Source organism: Manacus vitellinus, unplaced genomic scaffold (assembly GCF_001715985.3).
Source record: "Manacus vitellinus isolate BGI_N305 unplaced genomic scaffold, ASM171598v3 scaffold_0_pilon, whole genome shotgun sequence".
Classification (NCBI taxonomy): Eukaryota; Metazoa; Chordata; class Aves; order Passeriformes; family Pipridae; genus Manacus; species Manacus vitellinus.
Genome location: NW_021938789.1, coordinates 8,458,451 through 8,480,680, shown reverse-complemented (window position 1 = coordinate 8,480,680; position 22,230 = coordinate 8,458,451). Strand labels below are relative to the sequence as shown.

Here is a 22,230-nt window from a genome sequence, read left to right as displayed (position 1 = left end):
GTAATGTTCTTTAATATTAAATGAAGATGACTGTACCTTTTCCTGGTATTGATAAATTCAGTGATGATATAGTAGGTACATCAAAATTGGAGAAAACATTTGAAAGAGATGAAGAAAAGCTGATCCACCCATGGCTTGTGGATATATTGGACTAGCACCATCTTCTGAATATTTAGTACATTGCAGCTTTATGTCTTCACTAATGTACTAAAGAACCTCTTAAAAAACATTCACTTAACTTTGAATTTCAGTAATTGCATTGCTGTTATAATTTTTTTTACACTCTATTGATCTTAGGAAATTGTTAAATTCAACCAAAACAAAGGATATCTATAGTTAGATTAGTGGGAAATTAAGATTCTTGTTTTTTAACCTCTGTCCTAAAACATAAAATGTTAATTATTATACATTATTACTATATACATTATTATAAGGAGGGAATTTATTTTGTGAAAAAAGCTGTTGTATCCAGCAATTTGTAACTAGTAGCTCAGCTAAATCAATTTAAACATTTTTTTTTTAAGTTTCAGTGATCCTGATAAAATTCATTTAATGTTGAATCAAAGAAGAGTCTCTCGGTTTTTTGTCTTTTTTCAGAGTGCTAGGGCAGTCATTGAAGTTCATTATAGGGAAATTTGGGAGCTACTGTCAAAACCAGCAATGTCTAATCTAAAGAGAAATGTGTTTTTTGAAGTTAGGTTCATAGAAATTAACTTTTCCATAGTAGTTCATTTGAACATTTTACAAAATGTATTGCAGTCATCACAGTAAATTACAAAACAGTAAGTTGATGGTTCAGTGAAAGTTCTTGTGATCTTAGCAAGGCATTAAATTTATCTTTTCATACGTTTCATTTTCTGTTTGTAAAAATAAGAATGATATTTGCCTAATTTATTGGGAAGTAAATTAGTCAGCAGATGATCTATTACTAATTGCAAAGGGCTTATAAACTGGCACTGGGGCCATGTAAGAATCTGACTGACTGGATAAAAAGCTGCGGTGAACAAACTGTCTTCTTTTCCAGGAGGAGCTTGTAATCTTAGGATGTGTTTCTCTGTGGAAAGTAAAAACTAGTTAACCAAAGGTGTGAAATTAGAGAACATTAAAGTCCTGTGAGATGATGCTTTTGAGAGTGACATTAATTTTTTGAAGCCAGGCTATTCATTCTCTGTACCAGAATGCACAAAAGTGTTTCATGTTCTTTCATTCACAACCCCACTTAATTTGTTAAACTTACCCTGAGGGCGTATTTGTTTAGGTCTGTACACTGCAGACGGTAAACAGAGATATGTGGTAAAATCATCTGCACAGAGGTGTGTGTGCTACGTCTGAACTCCTTGTGCCCAGATTAATGCACTCTGAGTTAACTTGGTCATGTGTTTGCTATGCCACTGTCTCTACGTGGATAGCTCTTCAGCCTGCTTAGTTACTTGAGTTGCAATGTGGGGAGGAGACAGTCAACACATGCCTTTAATCCACCTCTGTTGCTTACTGTGGCCTTATGATATCCTTTTAAAAAGAAAAAAAAAAGTAGAGTTCTCCAATTATAATATTCAAGGTGGCTCAATTTTGTATTAGTTTAATAATATAATCTTTTCTGAATACTTGTTTCCAAAAATGTCAGCATTAGAGTTAGGGATAAGGGGTATAGGTACCTAGCAGAAAGGATCAGATTCCAATTGTCAATGTAGTCATAGTATGTTCAGTCAAAGAATTTGACTGTCAAGAATTTCTGTCAAGAATTTATTAAGAAATAAAAATGAGAAATGTCTAGCTTAGAAAAAATTATTCTTATTTTCTCTTTAACTGTCTTTTCAAGCTGTGTAAGCAAGTCATCTGTCATACTAGTTTTGAAAAGAAACTTGGGTGTATTGTTTTATTCTTCATAAGAAAATTTACTCTCGTGTGAAAAGATACCTGCTGTTTGCATTCATAAAGGTTAACATCATCTTAAAAATGACCTGCCATCTACCAGACATTAAACATGCTTGTTATTAGGCAAGAATCCTGTCACATTGTGTCCTCTTTACTTAGCTGCACTTGGTGTGCTGAGATGGAGGCATTTGCTTCTGGCTGCTTTTCTTGGTTTCTGTTGAAACCTATTTTGGATCTTGGAAGTGTTAACTTCATTAACCTAAGATACACAAGAACCACTGTGTTTTATAGCTTCAGCAAAAGTACTGTAATTGTTTATTGTTTAATAGTACTTGAAAGTCTCATTTAATATGGGGTATTTTTATAAATAAAAGTATAAAGTAAAAAACTTAATATAACAGCTACTTTCATAAATCAGAGATCATGCGAATTGTAGAAATTGTCATTCTTTGTTTCCTGTGCTGGAACAAACTGTCGGCGATAGCAATGTGATTTTATGTGAAATATCCTTATTCCAAGAAGCTTATGGCAGATTTTGTGTCTTTGTATGTCATTTCTTGAGAAGACAGAGAATCCCACATATCTTTGTACAAACTAGTGGAGACCTATAAGAGAGATGTGCATAAAACCAGGCAAACCTCATTCACAGGCAAGATGTCTTTTTGTTTTTAACTGGACCTAGGAATTGTTCACCTTTCCTTTCCCATATTAGGCATGCATTTTCATGTCTTGTGTCTGTAGGAATTTGCCTTTTGGAAGGAGCTCAGATCATAGATTTGACATTTAGAAAGCTGTATTTTTCTTTAGTTATTGAGAAGCATATTGGCTGATAATTCCAATTTTTTTTTTTTTTAGAGAAGGAAGTGTTACAGTGTTCTGCGTAAATTACATGAGTTTTTAAGCTACCTTTTTTTTTTTTTTTGCTTTCTGAAACCAGTAATTTCCTGTTGTAGCTGGAAATGTTAAGTATAGTTTTTTAAGTATTAAAGTGCAGCACCAGCTATTATTCTGCCTTAGCAAGTCTTCTAATACAACGTTTGATTTGTTACTGTGTCCTCATAGGGAAGCATCAGCAGTAGAGGGTACATGACAGTAATAAAGTAAACACATGCTTGCAATCAAATTAATGTATTTCATCTGTCTTCAATTAATAACACTCTGTCATGCTATCTATCTGAGAAGCGGCATAAACAGTTTATTTTGTGTTTGGAATAACTTCCTGGAGGTAGTTAATGTGACATGTAGTTTGTCTGACATGAGTATAACCAGATCAACACTCTAGATGTTTTCTTGATAACCTAAAAAAATTACTGAGAAAATCTGTACGGAAACTATATTTATATTTCGTTTTGAGCTTCCTTAAATCAGAGTAGTGGCATAATTTTCAGGACTTCCATGGAAGAGTTTTCTTTTCTTGGCAGTTATACAGTTTTAGTGTGAGAAAAAGATTGAAAGTGTTAACAAAAAATTAACTACGAAAAGCTGCAGTTTGCCCTCTGACTTTTGGGATTGAATATTTGAGAACGTGTGCTGTAGTAATTTAAAGTACCAGATCAAAATAGATTTTCAAAAAGCTAGTTAATACATGAAGTCTGATAGTGCTGTAGACTCGGTACAATTTATTGGCAGATTTATTAATTGTTATTTCTGTATTAATCTGGTTATTCTTATGTTATTATATTGGATAATAATAATTATTAATACCACCAGAAATTAGACTTTTTTTTTTTATTTACACAGAAAGAACCTCTGTGTCTAAATAGGAAATGAAAGTGCACTGGCTTTAAGTTCTAAGTAACCCATTGAAATATTCTTTAAATACTAAAACTTAATGAAATAGCTCCATCTTTTAGTTGGAAAGCAGTAGGTTACTGGTAAGCTATGCAATAAAAAGCTAGAGAGGTGTTTTTTTTTCTTGCTCTTTTTTTTTTACTTTTTTCTTTGGATTGATGGTAGAATTTGGTTAAGACTGGATAATACTGCTTATGGCAGAAGAGGCCTGAGAGGGTTCCTTCTGGCCAGAGCAGTGGGACCTGCTAAGCTATTCTCTGCTGACATGCTACAGCATAGAGGTCTGATGATCTGGAAAGTAAATCCTGTTGCCTAGAATGCTGCTCTCAGTGTTCAGCTTGATTTCTGGTTTATTCTTTAGAATAGTGGATATTTGTCACCTCTTGGAGAAATCCCTTTTTATTCCCTTTTTCATGCACATTTGATTATGCATGGGAGAAGCAGAACCTTCACACTCTGAAGTTAAACTGACTGCACTTGTTGAGCAGCATGTATTAATGCTGTATAACGCTATTGTTGTCTTCAGTCTGTTAGGTCTTCAGTTGCTCAAGCTATGTGTGTTCTTACGGAAATCAGTCTGAAATTATACAAAAAAATAGGATGAAAAAGGCATTGTCATATACATATACAGCCACCTTTTTTATGACCCTGGAGTATTTTCAGAAGAGAAAATGTGTACATAATTTTAAGCACATGTAAATCAAATTAATAAATTATTAGAGCATTTTACTTGTCATGTCTGTGTGGGCTAATCGTGATAGCTCATTATTTAAACATTATGTAATTGTATACCTTGTGTGCACAGCTGCAAGTGCTTTGCAGAAAGATTTATATTTCATTTTTCACAGCATACTATAAAAGAATATATTTTTGTGTGGTACCATAGATTAATAAAGATATTTACTCATAACTTTAAAACTACCCTTAATTATATTGAAATATGAAACAGTTATAATATGTAAGATAACTAACAAACTAGAGAGCTGTAACTTCGTTTATGTACTAATACCAGTTTTAATGGAAAATACTGTTATCAATAAAAAAAAGTTCATCTTAAACAGAACTGCCCCTTTGCAACAGAATCCCTTGCAGTTATTATAGTTCAAGGTCTGGAAGTGAAAGATGGTCAGATTTGGGTGGAGAGACGTCTCTTTACTGAAACACTCTGAACTGTCATGTTTCTTTTCATACATAAGGTTTAGAAAGTGGTTAGGTTAGTTATCACTGGTATAATCATTTGAAAGGGCTTACAGTTTGCAAGTGTAATCTCACTATCCAGGAGGAATGCCAACAAATTTAAACAGTCAGACTTACTTCCCATGCGTTATGTGTGGCACTCAGCTGTTAATGCCATTCTCAGCAAGTAATGTCACTATTTTCTCAGGTGTTTGGAAGTACCTGTACAAGTTATCTATTTGTGTTTCTTCCAGAATTACATGAAAGGAAGATTCATGCAAAATGGATGTTTTCTTACTTAAAAAACCCCTGTAGTTTTACATGGAGTTCTTCTCCAGTGATGTTATGAAAGAAGAGACTGGCAGTCCTGTGGGAAAGGGAGATAAATAGAATGAGTGGCAGCCTTTACATTCTGCATAAATGATGTTCTGTTGTCTTTTTAGAGTATGTGCAGTTATTTACTTGTATAATTTTGAAAGATTATAAAACCAGAACACTGATCATTCTTCTAACTGAAGATACATATTTTAAAATTCTTACTGGCTTTGTGTTTGTACCAGTTGTATTACTCTGGTAAATTGTTACATGTCTTTTATTATTGCCTTAATTTTAAGACAGTGCAGTTCTGGGGTTTGATATCACACTTTATTCCTCAAATCAAACTCTGGTGAGCTAATTATATTTGTTCTAGGTAATTTAGCAAAGCAGGTGAGTTAAAGTAATATTTAAACTGCCTGACCATTGGTTTTCCACATAGATAGGGTGTATTGGAATGGAAATGGTTGTTCCTGCACAGTGGTGCTATGTGGCTCATTGCAGGCCATTTTTTATCTTATGGGATTACACATATATCTAAATAGTGTAAGAGAAACAAATTTGACATCAATTTATTTACCATTAGTGGTTTCAGAGTCTGAAGTCAAAAGCAGCAGAACTATTCAATCAAGACTGAATTGCTGTTGAATGGCTGAGTGTGGGTAGATTGTAAAGCACCCATTTGTGTTTTATCTAGCACTTTCTAAGATTTTTTTGTTCCCTTGCTACTGCCCAATAAACTGAAATTTCAGGGACTTACTCTTAATTTCTCAAGTAAATTCATATGGAGTTTTGACTTTGAAGAACAGTTTTTGCTGTCTCAGATGTTTGCTCAGAATTTATTAATCATTGGATAGATAGATAGCCTTGCAGTCATTTAAAATAGTTTCCTTTCCCATTTTGATTTAACATTGTCTTATCAGCTTTTCACTGCAAATAAGTGATGTATAGTAGCAATTTCAAGGGTAGTGAAAATGCGTAAACAGTCATCTGAAGATGTAACATAATCAAGTCTGTCTGGTTCTAACTTAAAATTACTATTTTGTCCTTGTCTTCTTTGAAATGCCACTTGCTTTCCACAAAGGTGGCCGTGATGGTGTTTGCATCTCTTTGCTTACCTAAATTCTGCAGTGTTGTTCTTATCTGTTTTTTTTTTTCTGCTGCGCTGGTTTTGGCTGGGATGGAGTTGGTTTTCTTTGCAGGAATTTTCAGGACATCTTCAGGAATGCCTTAAAGGGAGTATCCTTGGGATTTCTGTGGGAGTTCCATACTTCTCATTCTGTTTTCTTTTTTTACCTCACTAGATCTCTGTTTAATCTCACCTATAAATCAAAATTGAACTCTCCGGAATTCGTGAGGAGCAAGTATTTTAGTAAGCCTTACCTACTTTTGCTGATCTCTGCTGGTTTATTCTTGGAGGGGAGAGTTTGACTTGGATCTGTTTGGCTTGGTCAAAGTTCTGTCTGGATTCCTGAATTTTCTAACCTATTTTTGTTGTGCCGGTGTCTTTATGGAAGACCTGTACACACAGATGTGTATAGATCTGTTAGGTATGGAACAGCAATTTATCTTGCTAGCTTTAATTGAAATGACTCTTTGTACTAGACAAGCTTAAAGGTGAATGTTTAGTCTTATTTTAGAGAATCAACAGGATGGGCTCTTGACGGATTGCAGGAGAGGTTAAGTAAGGCAATGGAGATAATGTTTGGAGAATATCTGGCAACCCTGGGGGTTTTTTTGTAGTTGTTGCTCGAGATTTTTAGTGTGCATTTCAGGCATAAAGATGAGCAAAACTACAATGGCCCATATTGTGGATGCCTTTGCTTAGAAAGGGATTTCAAAGGTACTTTGGGGGCTGATGAGCCCCTTTTTCCTGTCCTCATCAGGCCAGTCAGGGAAACAGTACTGTGACCCCCTCTTTCCTCCATTGCTTATGATGTCCTTCTGCTTCTCCTGATTTGAGTTGAAGTATTCCATTTAATGCAAATATAAGTATATAATAAGTATAATAATGTAATGTTCCTTCTAGCCAAAGAATTAGGAATGTAATCCTTTGACATTTTAACTATTGCTTTGCTAATTTATACTTTTAACTACCCTTTCTGCCTGTTGGTCCTATTTTTAAGAAGTTTAGAATTTTTGAAGTGATAGGTCAAAGAAATACCCTCACTGCATTCTCCAAAGTTTACACACCCTGGGCTTGCTTTAGCTTTTCATGATCAGGAAACATAATTTATTAATGTAGTTAGCAGAGCTTGTATTCAAGTACTTGACCCAAACTACTGATTTGCAACATTTGTGTGCTGTAGAGATTCACTGTTTGCAAATAGTTAAATCTCTTTTCACTTTTCAAACTTGTGACCTTGTGTCCTTTATACGTCCCACTGTGAATCTCTAGCTATTCAGTTTATATTCTACTTGGTAAAAATGAAGCTATTAATTTTGCCATGCTGTTGTCTTCTTTCTCATTCCCTTCAGATGAAGAGGATGACTGTACCATCTGGCACGTAAACTTCACTTTGGGCCTTTCTCTAAATGTTTGTGTTTGATGTGTGGCCAAATCTTGCAGATGCTTTCTTTGAGACCTTTGTTAGATATGGCCTATTACCACAGTTAAAATGTTCTCATTTTGTATCTTAATTTCAGTAATTCCTTTTTTCTTGGCCAATGACATGTTTTCTAGTAATTTAGAATATTCTGCAAGATCATTTTCCTGGTTTGTAAAATCAAACTGTATTTATGTATCTTACTCGCTTTCTTTCTGTCCAAAATTTAATTGTCCTTGCCTTTAAACTTTTCATGGTTTAAGTGTATCCTCATATCATCCTTCATCCCAAAATATCTATTCTTGCTGTTAATTGGCTCATCATATGAGTCCTTCTTGGCCAGCTGTTAGTTTTCTTTCTATAAAATCCCTACATTCCTTATAAACATCTTTTTTAGAAAATAATTTTTCTCCTCCAAAGCTCTCTTTAAAGTCTTTTTGCTGTGATGTCTAAATAAAAGCTGGACAAGACTTATCTCCTGGTGTGCTAAGAATTCTGCCTGTCGAGCTGACCAGTGTCAGATACTCAGAAAAAAGGACTGGAGGGTAACTATTCATGTCTTTTAGCTGATCTTCAGTAACAGATTGTGCCTTTGGCCTATGGGCAATGCAAAGGAATTGGAATTAGGATCATTGCCCTTCATTGACTGCACACTGCAATTTTGTATAGTTAAATTTTTATTAACAGTTGAAACTCTTTCTTGTACTAAAACTGCCCTTTTTCACCAAGAGCTGATGTAACATGAATTACCTGGAATTACTGTGGGCTGAGAATGTGCAATGGACACTCACCTGGCAGTCTCCTGGCATAACAGTGACTGTACAGTTCACAGCAGACTGCCTGAAATTCAGGAGGCATAAGGTGCAATATTTGTAGGTGGGAGAAGGGCTGAGAACTACACAAAATTTAGAAACATAATTTCACCTTGATTTTTCACTTTCAGTCTGTTATTTTCTACAGTCTTGTGTGCTTTAATTTCTCTGCTGTAGTAAAGTGTGTGCTCCCCTGACCATATAGTATTCTTGATGTTTCTTCATAGAAGATGAGGCATTTGAGGATATGATTTCCGATATGTCAGTGGCGTTTTCTTCCTTAAAATTCATCAGCCTTTTAACCTGCTGTTTTGTTCGTCCACTCTCTATTCTTCCCTTCCTGGGAAGGAGAGTTTGAGAGATTGTAAATTGTGAACTTGTCTTTGTGGAGTTATGTAAGCATGTCATGGTATGTTAGAGGAATATAGTGTAAATACTGTCTATCTACCTATCTACCTATCTATCTATCTATCTATCTATCTATCTATCTATCTATCTATCTATCTATCTATTTTTATCATAACTGTGTGTAGGTGTTTGGAATTCAAGTATAGTCAAAGAAATACAATGAGTGAAATCTGGAGGTGGGGTCAAAGTTCCTTTAAAAGCTCATGAAATAAAACCAAAGAAAATATATATTTATTTTTCCCAAAAGAGTAATCTCACTGTTGTGTTTTCCAAGCTGCACTTGAATCTAATATGTGAAGCATAAAAATAATAGTTAACAATGAAATGTTTTGGGCAGGATGCTGTATTTTATTCTTAAAAGCATTTCAAAAGAGTCTCTCTCATGGTAGTTATTTTTCAGAGGAAAAAGTTAAGTGATTGCACGAGTTTTTAACAAAATTGTTGCTGACTTTGGGTTTTATTTTAGTAAATGTATTTTTCTTCCTTTTTTTTTAAATGAAACTATATTATATGCCCAACATTTAGTATTATGGAAAAACCATACTACAAATATTAGTGTTAATAGCTTAGTATTTTAGTCCTTTACAAATTAATGTCTGTGGTAACTGGATGATTTTAGGCCTGTTCTTATGAACAAGGCCTTACTGATGTGCAAGGAACAGTACTATGTGGCAAAAACTCCACATTAACCAAGGTAAGCAGTATAAATAGAGTGTAGGAATCCGCTGTTAGACTAAAAATCTCCAAGAGAAAATCTCCAGAGCCTACAAATTAAAGACCTCCAATATCATTTAAAAATAAAACCTTTTATGTAGTAGGAGAGCATTTTTTCAGCTGATAATAAAATGACACTATTATACAGGCTTACTAGATTTGCAAATTTACAAGTTTTTACAAGTCAGTTGGGTCCCTTCCTCAGGAAATCAGTTTAAGTTTTTTTTTCCTGTATTGACTCAAAGAGCCTGGTTGTCCTTAAATCCTTCTGAATATATTTGCCTTATAATTTGACTGCATTGAGTCAACAGCCTTATAGAAACCGTAATGCAATAAAAAAAGAGAAACTGTTCAATATAGTTTCCAATTACCTTAGGATCAGATTTGGAGAAACTGGAATGTACACAATAAAACTGTGCAAGACTTGAGTTCCATGAGGTTTTGGAAGCAACCAGTGCTTTTCAACATAAAATACCATTTGAAGGCTTTTCTCTGCTTTCAGTGGTTGTAAAATGATAAAGATGGAAATATGTGTGCATCTCAAAATGTGCATTTTACTTTTTTAAATTTTCTGAACTATACCTTTATAGAATTTAAAGTTAGATATATAGGTAACTAAGCATCACTGTTTTTACTCAGTTAATTTTTTTATTATAGTGAATACTTTTGCTTTGCCATGTTCTTCAATAAAATTCTTTGTAACTCATTTACATTTTTTACTTAGGAAAAATGTGTCGATTCAGATGTGCTCAGTGAACTTTATTTTGTAAAAGTCTTTAGGTTACACTGGAATCCCCAATATGTATCATGCTTGCAAACAGAATATGCAATATTTAGTTCTGTCTCATTTTCATATGTCATTAGCAGTAAAGTTATTGCAAATTGTTTTAGTGTATCCAGAAACAAATTTGTCCTTTTTTTGAGATACAAATTTTTTGCTTTTGTCCATACAGTTTTAATTGTGTTTTTATTTTAGTTTTGCAAATAAAATTAATCTGATGTAATTCATTACCTTTATTTTGGCAAATGATTATAAAAAGACTCTTGCATTTGCATACACCTGTAAAGGAAAATACTACATCTGATGTTGTTTCTAATGAATAATTTCTAAGACAGGTAACTTAATGGGCTCCAGTGTAATAATTTTTCCTTTCTTCAACTTATTTTTAGTTGACTTGGAGCATATGCGCACAGTGAAATCTGACAAGCACCAGCGATTTTGTCAGGAAAACAATTTCAGTAGCCATTTTGTGTCAGCCAAGACAGGAGATTCTGTAAGTAAAAAAAAGAAACTTCTAGATGTCTTTTTTTTTCAAGATACAGCAGTTTTATTGTACTTCACATAACAAACCTTTGAGAATTTGGGCTGCTACAGGTCCTTTGTTACTTCCCTAGTTGCACGAAAAATAGATCTTTCTATGAGTGTATATTATCGTTATTAAATTACAGTGGCTTCTCGTCTGATTTTCAGTTTGAGATACAGATTTTAATGGAAGTGGTCCAGCTAAATCTCTGTTTGCTGTCAGCCTGTAATTAAATATATTCATTCCAGGTGGAATCCTATCTATAGAAACTTCCAACAATTGCTAAATAATGTGACAAGACCCTATTGCAGTCAAAGTTTTTAATATGAGTCCTGAGCCATGAGAAACACTCCCTCTGCAGGCCCATTGAAATTTGAACATTCTGACATTCGTAGCAGATGCTTTGCAGAGTGCATTTTTGAACAGTCTTTTGACTCTGAGCTAACTGGGTTATTTGTTTTAGTTGGACGCATACGAAAGAAAACATTCCTTTTCGGTTGACACCATCAGTCAAATAAAATCATATTGTATTGTTTTACTTGATTTCTGTCACTTGCCTAATATGTTTGTCATTTCCATAAAAGAGTCTTGTATCTGTCTCCTTAATATTACTGTTGACAACAAAATTTACTTTATTTTTATGTTATTGAAGAGTTAGACCATGTTCAATTACATGGAAGTATAGTTCTGTAACACAAATGGAATCACTTGTTGTTTTAAGGTCTTTGATGAAACTTCTGCAGTGGACTGCCTAATTTTATAAGATAATAGTTTTTCTGTAAAGTAGAACTACTGCTGTTATAAATGCAGTGAGTTGTGATTCTCTGTATAGTTTGTGTTAAATCTTTGGCATAATTTTTTGTTTAAAGTGGGAAAATACAGGCTTTTTATACTAGAAACACAGAAAAATTTTATAATACTTCACTCAATGAAATGTGCATCTGATAAAATGTATTCTTTTCTCAAGGAGACAACCTTTCTGTGGGATTTGGTGATAAGGAGAAAAATCAGTTCATTTTATAACATTGGCATATTTATCATTACAAATTATAAAGGAATCTTCATTACATCTTTTTAATTGATTCATGAATTACAGCAGCATTACACTATATATACTTATTGTACTTTTCATAACTTACTGTTTAAAAACAAAAGTAAATCTGAACATACCTAGAAAGCATTAACCAGAAATCTCTGCCTAAATATCTACTAAGAAAAGAAGTAGTTTACAGTAGCTCATTTTTAGTTTCAATGTAAACTTAGTTTCAGTGTAAATTTGAATTAGCCCTTTCACTGTTACTGCACACTGACTTTTCAAAATCTTCATATGTTTTGGTAGTTGTGTAGAAAGGATGGGGGTTTTATCCTAGACGCTGATTTAAGAAGAGGCCAACCATTGCTAAGGTGAATATAGACTGGAGGAGTTTTACTCAGTTAAGATAAATGGTTTGTTTTGTTTACCTCAGATCTTTCCAACAGATTTGTTTGCAAAAAATGATTTTATATATATATAAAAGCCCAAAAGTCTCCTCGGGGGAGAAAAATTTTCCTGAAAGGTTTAGTATATAGCTAACTGTCTTACTGTCCATCAAATCGTGTAACCAAAGCACTGAACTTGAGCCTGATGTTTTGTGCACTAAGTGTCTTCAGGGCAGGTGATGTATCTCAGAACACCTGAGATCTTGGTGTGGGGTAAAGGAGGTCTCTGGACCACAGAATTTCTGCTCAGTATTTCCTCTTATGTTGTGTGGATGTTAGTAGAACAGACCAGTACTAGACCATGTAGTTCAGAGGAAGAGCAATTGTTTTGGAAGCTACCAGAGTTTGTTAATTGTGCCACTAATTTGTTACTGGTTTCCATCTCGGGTATAAGAGATTGTGAAAATGTTATTTACAGAATTTTCTCTCAAAATTGGAAAATGACTGAGAACACATACACAGGCTTTACCTTTTGGGGGTGGCAGCTGCATGATGAAAACCAATGTTTGTTAGTAGTTTAGATCGTGAGCTCAGACGAACAGCCCAATAGATAAAATATAACGTGTAGCTTGGCAATAAGTGTTCAGCAGCAGTGCAAGCTTAAGCTGCTCCTCTTGAACATCTGTTGTTTTCTTTAATCTCATTTAAAATGCAGTTGCCTAAACAGGTAGATAGGTGGAGTGCCTTGAGATGAATTAAAGGAGTTATTTAAGATAGCATTGCCACCCAGTATTATGTATTAAATGTCCAGAGTCTAACTCTGTGACATTGCTGCTGCAGGCCGTACTACATCTTGTTTGTTCTAAATACCTCTGTTCAGGGTAAATAATGTTTTGTAAGACTCTTCAGAAGTCTTTCATAATTCTGTTTTTTAAAATGTGTGTAGTAGAGATTTTGGTGATGTTGATGCACAGTTCTGTTGTTCTAAATTTCAGAAATCAACTTCTCTATTGCACAACACACTAGTAATATATTTTTGTGCTAAACATTAGTGAATACCCTTATTCATATTTTATAGCACTGAGAGTAGTATTTGAGAGGTGGGTTGTGTAAAAGCTTGTTTAAACTTAGGTCTCTGGAGGCAGAGTAGAAGTGTTGCTTAACAATCCAGCATACTGTTCATTCCTTGTACCATTGTTGAGTTATTTTCTCAAATTTTTAAACAAAATTGAAAGTACCAGATGAGGTTATTTTCAGATCTGCTTGCACAGGTCATAATTTTGTATATCTCATTGTTTACAGTTCAAGTATGGTTTGATATATTTGAAAGAACCTCAAGGATGTCTGGTTTTAATCATTTAAATGCAATTTATTTTTTTTCCATAGGTCTTCCTGTGTTTTCAGAGAATTGCTGCTGACATACTCGGCATCAAATTAAACAAAGCAGAGTTGGAACAATCACAGGTGATTTTCCACAAATACTTAATTTTTCTTAGTATTTTATTTACTATTAAAAATAATCTAATTGCGTATTAATTGCTGTCCTTTAAATCAATCTTCATATGTTGTTCTGAAGATAATTATTTAATTTCCCAACTTTTTAAAAATAAAATAATTCTTTATTTATCCATCAGGATAAACTTGCTGAAACAACAACAAACGTGTTCAAAAAATTAAGGAAAAACTTGAATTTTAGGGATTTTTTTTAGAAAGAGCACTCGAGTTTCTGTATGTATACGCATATACAGGTAGCAAGGAAGGTATTCTTATATATACATTAAATACTGTACATTCATGCAGTTTTAATGACAATCATTCCTTTTTAATTCTATATGCATTTAAAAACAAATCTCATTTTAGAACACTACAAATTTAAGTCACAGAAGGCATGAGTTTCTGGGAGTGGAAACGTTGTAAATCAATATTCATTGCAGTCATAGAGCAAAATTTATTATTTGTCAGTCAGGTGTTAACTACGTCAAATCCTTTGTTTGGTTAATCTTAGGTCTTAGTCTTCACTGTGTGCCTGTGTAATACAGTGACCATCTGCCTTGGGGAAGGACAGTTGGCTTTGTAAGGTCACTATTTCCCTTTTTATTTGGAAGTACAAATTCCGAAAACAGAATCCTATTCTGGTTCAGTATACCCATTCTCAAGAGCAGATAGACTTGTGGAATCATGCTTTTTGAGTAGCTGTTATGGCTCCCTGGCATCTGCAATGATATTTCTCACTGTACCAGTCCCAAATAATCTCCCCCTAAAGGAGCTGTATAATTTCTGCCCTTGCGTTTTGTGTTTTGTTCTTTGTATTATGAGTGTTATTTTAGGGGGGTTCTGCCATTTCCTCTGTATGAAAGGGCTCTGAGAGATGGGAGAATGTTTCCCAGCGATGGGTAGGAAAGTTGTCAGGAAGGTTGTCCCCCATCTTTTACATTGGTTTGTGTTAGGCAAGGATGTAAATATAGGGATTCTACTGTAAACATGTGGCAAACCTGCTGCACGTCCTGCTCCAAACCGTAGCAGAGCTTTGTTGCACTTCATGCTGTTCAGTAATTGCTGTATGCAAAATGGCTCTAATGAGAGCATTGGTTTAGCACCATATAAATTAATTGGAAAAAGGTGTTTTCACTATTTTTAAAAATTGGAACTGTAACTATATGATTTAAAATATGAACACTTGCTTAACTGTATGTACCAGAGTTGGAAGTCAACTGGTTTTTGTCAGTGAAATTTAGGAGATCAAAAAAGTGTTAATTGTTCAAATAAGCAAGCAAGCAAGAGGTTTTCTAATATAACCCCTTTTCCTTTGCCACTTTCTTCTTTCTAGTTTCTGCTTCTAAAAATAACTTTTCTGCCAGTAAGACTGTGTGCATAGGTTTAAACCAAAAAGTTTTTCTACAAACCCAGTTTCAGAAACCTCAAAAGCAAAGATTATGCTACTGAGGCAATCCTGCATAATGACGTTTGAGATTGCAATTATTTAAATTTACTTGTTGAACCAAAAGGTTGCTGTTTTAATGGTGTAATATCCTGAAACTGCTAGTTACTACCAGTATTAAACAAGTACCACAAAATTAAGTCAACAAGTTTATTTAAAATAAAAAGGCCAAACATTTCTTTTATGCAACTTGGTGTCTCCTGCTTTTTGAAATATACAATAAATATGTAATTTCTCAAAGTGTTTTGCCACAGCAGTGTTTACAATCTGTGTTGAAGTGGTTAACTAGAAAGCTGTATTGCAAACAGTAAAATTGTAAAATATACTTACAAAGCATACCCATCAAGCAAAGTATCTTCAAAAAGCTGTAATTTATAGGTAGAGAAATATTGAGTGTGTCTTCTCAATGATCTAGGACTACTAAGGTACCATCCATCTGTTGTTCTGAACTCTCTGATTATTTGCATATAAATGGTTGAGCATACAGAGTTCTCTAATTATTCCTTGGTCATTTAGCTAGCACTGGAAGATCGGCCTTAGACCTCTCTGTGCTGTGTGGTGTTGTGTTCTCTAACGCAGGTATAAGGTTGTAGAAAGGTATGCAAATACCTTAAATTTAAAGGAAACTATGATAAAAAGGGTTATACAGAAAGTTGTAGCTTTCTAAAGAATGTGCCTGTGTTTAGTTTTTTTTTAAAGAACCTCTACATAGCTTCGACTCAAGAGTACATAACTTTCTATGTCAAATTATATCAGCTTTAAGTAGGCTTCCTTCTACCTTAGTATTGTAATTAATTTTTAACTTTGTTGAGCAGATCAATGGAATTTGCAATATGTGGATCAAAGTAAACATTACGCAAGTAGCATTAGCAATAACCTATAAATAGTTAATATGCATAAATTAAATACTCACCGTGGCACACATTACTGTTAATGTGAATCCAGGCTCTAGTGATTAAAAAAAGGTAAAAATCTCTAGATAAAACTGGAGAAAGAAAACTTTAACGTTCATATCCTTGAGGAGATGACTAGAAGGGCATGTCTTGAGAGAAATTCATTAGTCTGCAGTACAAAAGCCTAATTAAAGTAATATGCAGATGCTGTTTCTCAAAGGCATGGAGCTGGTCTCATGGCTGGAAGGATGTGGTGTTAGATGATGTTGCCATTATAGATTTCTGGTTTGCCATATACTCTATGACAGGTACAGGTACCTTAGTGTGGTGATGGGTTTTTTTTCCCCTATTCCATTGATAAAATGGGCACAGGACTTCCTTAAATGTGTTCCTTAAAATTTTTAGGCATTGAATACTCTGACTACTGGACTGTAAAAGTCGATAGGTAAATGGATGGATGCTAGATAAGTGCTATAAAGAATCAAATAGAAACAACACAATACCCAGTGTGACTCATCCTTAAAGTATGCAAGTGTTGATTTGGATTTAATCTTTAAATAAAGAGTAAAAAACATTGTAGTTTTTATAAATGTGCACAATTTACATGCTGGATTATATATTTGAATTTTCTGTATTTTTTGTAATGTGAGATTTCCTCATTTTGAAAACTGAGAAGGTTGCTGCCTGAATGTGTTTGTCAGAGTATGTGGGGATATGTTCATTCAGTCTAGGTGGTAACAAAGAATAAGATGAAGTACTGAGTTTATGTAAAATGCCAACAGTCGAATACTTTGTGTGAATCATGTTTTATTGTCTCGTATTGAGAATATGCTTTATAAATTATTTCTAGCACTCTTGATTTTATGCCTGAAGATCATATTTGTCATGTTTAGAATCAATTATAAATGTCACAGTCACTAGGAAGATCTTAGATGTGACTCATAGGTGGCTAGAAATAAGTAATAGGAATCCCATTATTTTAACTTGAATGAATTAGTGGAGTTTGGCTCACGACTTCTGAGCTTTGACGACTGGCAGAACTGCAGAAGCTCTTGTGAAAAATGGGTGGGGTTCTTGGTCCCTTTCAAATTAGCAGCACAACTTGTTAATTAACTGCAAGAAGAAGCCTTAGAAATTGAGTTATATTTACCCTGCATTGTTTTAGAAAGCAGCTGCAGCAGTTTAAGATATTAATGCAACCCAAGCTATTTGCTACTGCCCTTTTGCTGGAATGTATCGCTCCCACAGCAGAATCAGAAAATGGAAGGTGATCATGTGCTTTGGCCACATCAGGGTGAAGTTGAGCAGTTTAGCTTAAACTGCTGCTGAAAGTTGTTTCAAAGTGAAGCTGCCAGATTTTGTGCTGAAGTGGATGAGGTGCAAGTACACGTTATATTCCACCAACTCTCCTTTGGCAGCAATGATCTCCAGCAGAGGAATAGGACAGACATTTGAGGGTGGTAAGTTTTGAAACTATCTCAGCTAGAGCTACTAACCCTTGTCTGTTAACATGCTGAGATGACTGTTAATCAAACCTTTATTTGGACAAAACTGTGGTGAAACAAAGAACTAGATTACTCTTTATGCGTGACTGGAAAGCAGAGCATGTTTTTTGAAATGGAACGGTTCCAAAGTAAGAAAATTGCAGTTTCTGACTTATTTTCAGTCCTCAAAATACTCTCCCTTTTAAATTGCAAGGGTCTGATGAAATTTGAGGAAATAGCTCCTTTACTAATCAAATGTTTTTCTTTCTATATTTTTTACTTTCAACCGTAGTGTAAAAACTGCATGGGGTACAGCTTTGTTCCTTGGCATTGGCAAGAGCTAGCATTTTTGTAAGTGATGTGTAGTTTTCTCTCTAACTAAATGCCAATTCAGCAAATTAGTGTATGTGCGCCAGCTTTGTACAATAAAATGTTTGGCAGATAAGTCAGACCTGGAATACAGAGCACCTGCACCAAGAAAGGTTATTTCTCATTATTGACAGTGATTTGAACCATGGCAATGATACGCCTCACATAGAAACTGATGCAAAGAGGCCCACTTTTTTAATTACCATGGAGTTAATAAAAGAAATGTTGCAGTGGTATTTTTTTAGTCTTATTTGGATGAAATTCCTTTAGAAAATCCGAGTCATTTATGATAGTCAGTTTCTTGCTACAGTGTGCCTAAGCATGGGTCACTAACCTGCCTGTGTTTACAGGATGGGATTTAGACCAGTGTTTTGAGGAACAATTAATTGCCTACTGATTGCAAGACTATTTTTTCTTTTTTTTTTTTTCCCCTCAGCTCTAGTCAAAAGGTTGGTATGAAGAAACTAGGTCCTGTGAGGTCAGATAACACTGTTTAATGCTAAAACTACTACTTACTGCCTTACATGGGATTTGGAAACCTTTCCCTTGATAACATCGGGCCAGGAGTCCAGTAAATCATGAGTGTTGTCCACTAGATAAGATAATATGAATGTGATCAATTAAACTCAAGAAGAGTACTTCAGCAGCTAATAAATCCAGGTCCCTTACCAGGCAATTCAGTTATTGTTGTTTGCTTGACATAAAGGTTTTATTTACAGAGGTAATCTTTAATATATACTGTTTATATATTCATATAACCCAGTTTATACATTGTTTCCTTTAAAATAATAGTATTTATTCATTTGTTCATTTTAACCTTGAAGATATGTTGCATGAAAGTTGAAGAATTTAGGAAAAAATATTAAACTGGTTTACTGTATCTTTCACAGCAGTCCTACCTCCTCTGCTTCTCCTTTGCTGAAATTGTTACATGAATTTTACTTCCCTTTGCATGAACACTGCATTAATAATGAAAAGCTTTTAACAGTTTTGTTTGTCTTTAAGGGGAAAAATGAGAACCTTTTATATGAAGTAAAGACAAAATCAAAGTGTGGAGCATTTTGATGTGAGGTTCTTAATTTATGTCCCTGGTTTGGATTATAAATTTAGGTATAATGTTATTGTTACGTTACTTAAAAAGTTGCTTGTGTAAGGCTACTGCACTTGTTACAAGCTGACAATGTAGTATTTATCTTAGACTTAAAGGAGGAATAGGCCATTGTCATCTTTCTCCCACTGAATCGCCTGCCTTTTAATTCTGTCCCTTCTCTTGCTATTTAATACGCTTTTGTTGATTGCATGGACCTTTCGCTTCGGTGCTTTGAAAGGGCATCTCCTTGGAGAAGCTTGAGGAGCAGCCCTGGAGCCGCTTTCAGCCAGACATGTTGCTCTTATATCAGCCTAAGGCCAGAAAATGCATTCATTTTGCTTTTGCGTAGTCTTCTTGTGTTATTAATTCATACTTTTCAACTTCTGATTAATCTCTCCATTGTTTTCCTTCTCTTTTCTTTTTACATTCTTCTCCTTGCCCTCTATCCATCATGTTGATACATGGTTAACAGCATGTTGTCAGGGCAGAACTAGTGAAATATCCTGAAGAAGATAACCAACCTCAGAACACTTCCAACTGCCAGAGCAAAATCTGCTCAATGCAGTAGTTCAGGTATTGATGGAAAACTTGGGTGGTTTCTTTTTATAAAGTGCATTGCTGTTATGTGAAGGAACAAGTGTTACAGTAAGTTCTATTGGAAAATTATGTTTTATATATGTAAGCACTTGTATATTAATTTGGAACTCTGTGTACAATTAATTACACAGTGTTTCTAATAACCAGATAGTTCATAGAAACCTTGAAATACTTTGTGTTACTGTATTCAGTGCTGTGCATTCAAAGTATTGCATAGCTGTCTCAGATGGAGATGGACAGAAAATATTCTCATTTCCTTCTCCTCGTGTAGGAGAGACCATTAGTCTTATCAATTGCTTTGTAAATAGTATGGGTAGTATCTGTTGTATCTTTATTGGAAAATACATATTTATGGTATGGAGAGCTTCTTTTTATGTTAATTTAGTCTTTAGCCAGTATGCTTGTCAAAGGTTTTAGTGAAACAGGTCTGTATTTGAAATATTCTTTGAATTCTATCCATATTTTCTGGTGAAGTGCTTTGAGTAAAGACGAAAACAAAAACTTAGGTACAATTTCCAATTACAATTTGAGCAGTTATTCTTAAAGAACAAATGGCACCATCTTTGCAAACAAATAGTTTTATTATTTTCATACAAAAGAATTTTCATGAAAGTAGAACTGTCTTTACTGTTTGGCAAAAAAGTCATGTTCCATTTGTAGTGTTGTGAAAACCTACCAAGGCAATTGCTTTTGCTTAGTATGGATAAACTGATAGAATGATAAGACTTTCTGTAGGTAAGGACAAACCTCCTGTTTTATCTGTTATTTTCCCTTCATGTTTCATATTAAAATATCTGTTGAATGCTTTGCCAGCATGAAGATAGTATTTTCTGATTGTTACTGTGTTTTCTTTTGTGACAGAGGGTGGTGAAGGCAGATATTGTCAACTACAGTCAGGAGCCTGTGACGAGATCCATTAATCCTCCTAGAAGCTCCATGTGTGCAGTTCAATGACCATGCTGTTCTTCTCTGGTTTGATACCTTTGCAGTCCTCCTGCCTTGACACAGGCTCTGGGATTACCCAGAATTTTGTTTTAACAGTGACCAGCGCAACAACGCAATTAGAGGTTTCAGAAAGGGGTTGCGCCATTGTCCATTAGGAAGCATCAGCCAGTTTTTTGACTGACTGAAATTAAAATGTGAGAACACATATTTTGAAAAATTAAGATCTATATTCTTTTAAATTATATTTAAATAAAACTGTATAACGGTATAACTGTTTATATGTTTCCTCCTGTCTATTTGACTGATACCAGAATAAAAATGGATGAAGCAGCCCTGCATTCAAAATGCTTTTACAGACATTACTATGGAAGGGTATTTTGCCAAAGCATTTTTAATATTTTTTTCTCCTGTGATCTGAACTAAGACTCAGCAAAATGTAACTTGGAAAAACTATTGCTGGAATAATTTTAATCATGTAATATATTTTATCTAGGGATAATTTCTAAAGTGTTCCATTAATATATATACCTAGCATAAAATGTATAAATTGTATCCAGTGAGAAACAGTGCTTGAAATAAAGTTGTTATTATAAAAGTAGTTCTTTGAAGTCTGAAGTTGTCTCTATGGATGCTCTAAAAAATGCTAGTGTTTTTGTGTGTTTTTATTACTACAGCAGCATCACTTCTTACAGTAATAGATGAGCTCATATGTCTTTATGAATATGGATGAATCTCAGTCAACAGTTTGGTCTGTAAATGTTGAGTGATGTATTCAACATGCATTAGAAACTGTTGATAGATCAATTAGGATTGGTCACTTTAAATAATTAACAGAATGACTTTTCTCCTGGTAGTCTTTTCTTTCTAATTCAGAGTAAATGACAAATAAAAAGCTGTCTGCTCTGTACACTTCTCCTCCGTTCCTTTTCTAGCAGTCTCTTAGGCATGCAGTTCTCTGCTGGCACATCTGAACAGAAAGCTAAGGACTGAAAAAAAATTAAGCTATCTCAATTCCAAACTAGAATTCTTTTCCTATTTAAACTCTAGAGCGTGCTTTCTTATTACTACAAGAAAACATTTGGAGATTCAGAAAATTAATGAGGCTGTGAAGGAAGCTTATATATCACAAGTGAAAATTACGAGGTTCTTCAAGTGCATGTTCCTATTAAACTGTTCAAGCTTAATAACTGGAACAATTAAACAATTAGTGGCTTAATAAAATAGTTGAACTATTTTAACCATGTTAAAAAAAGATGCAGATGGCAAAAAAGTGTGATCTGTTAGCTTGCCACATGTTTTTATAACTCCATGGTATGACTTAGTGTGTAATATTTTATCACTCGTATGTGGGAATTCTGAGAAAGCAGCTAAGATATTGAGAAATTATCCTACACTAAGGTAGGTATGAATTTGCAGTAAATTATTTATTCTGGGCTTACAGTCTGTTGTTGCTCCTGTCCCATGGAGTTCATGTCCCACTGCCTGGCTTTACCGTATAGTTAACTGCAACTGTAAGGTGAATTCTCTTCCACTACCACCAGATGAGAACTTCTC

At 34.3% G+C, this 22,230-nt stretch overlaps 1 protein-coding gene across 5 annotated transcripts in view; it reads left to right on the top strand.

The window, feature by feature from the left end:
- The window catches only part of RAB28 (RAB28, member RAS oncogene family), a 62,942-nt gene extending 41,671 nt beyond the window's left edge, over positions 1 to 21,271 (top strand). Inside the window, exons 5-8 of one of the 5 annotated variants that reach the window (XR_001920025.2) lie at positions 10,808 to 10,911; positions 13,747 to 13,824; positions 17,485 to 17,651; positions 19,607 to 19,669. Coding sequence is in view for 4 of the 5 variants with exons in the window: in XM_018067366.2 (XP_017922855.1) it covers positions 10,808 to 10,911; positions 13,747 to 13,824; positions 19,607 to 19,702 (278 nt within the window). In the remaining variant the exon portion in view is untranslated. Of the gene's footprint in view, positions 1 to 10,807; positions 10,912 to 13,746; positions 13,825 to 17,484; positions 18,475 to 19,606; positions 19,708 to 20,592 lie in introns of those variants that run through there. The other 4 variants (XM_018067366.2, XM_018067396.2, XM_018067375.2 and 1 more) reach the window with 4 other exon arrangements.
- Positions 21,272 to 22,230: the final 959 nt, after the last annotated feature.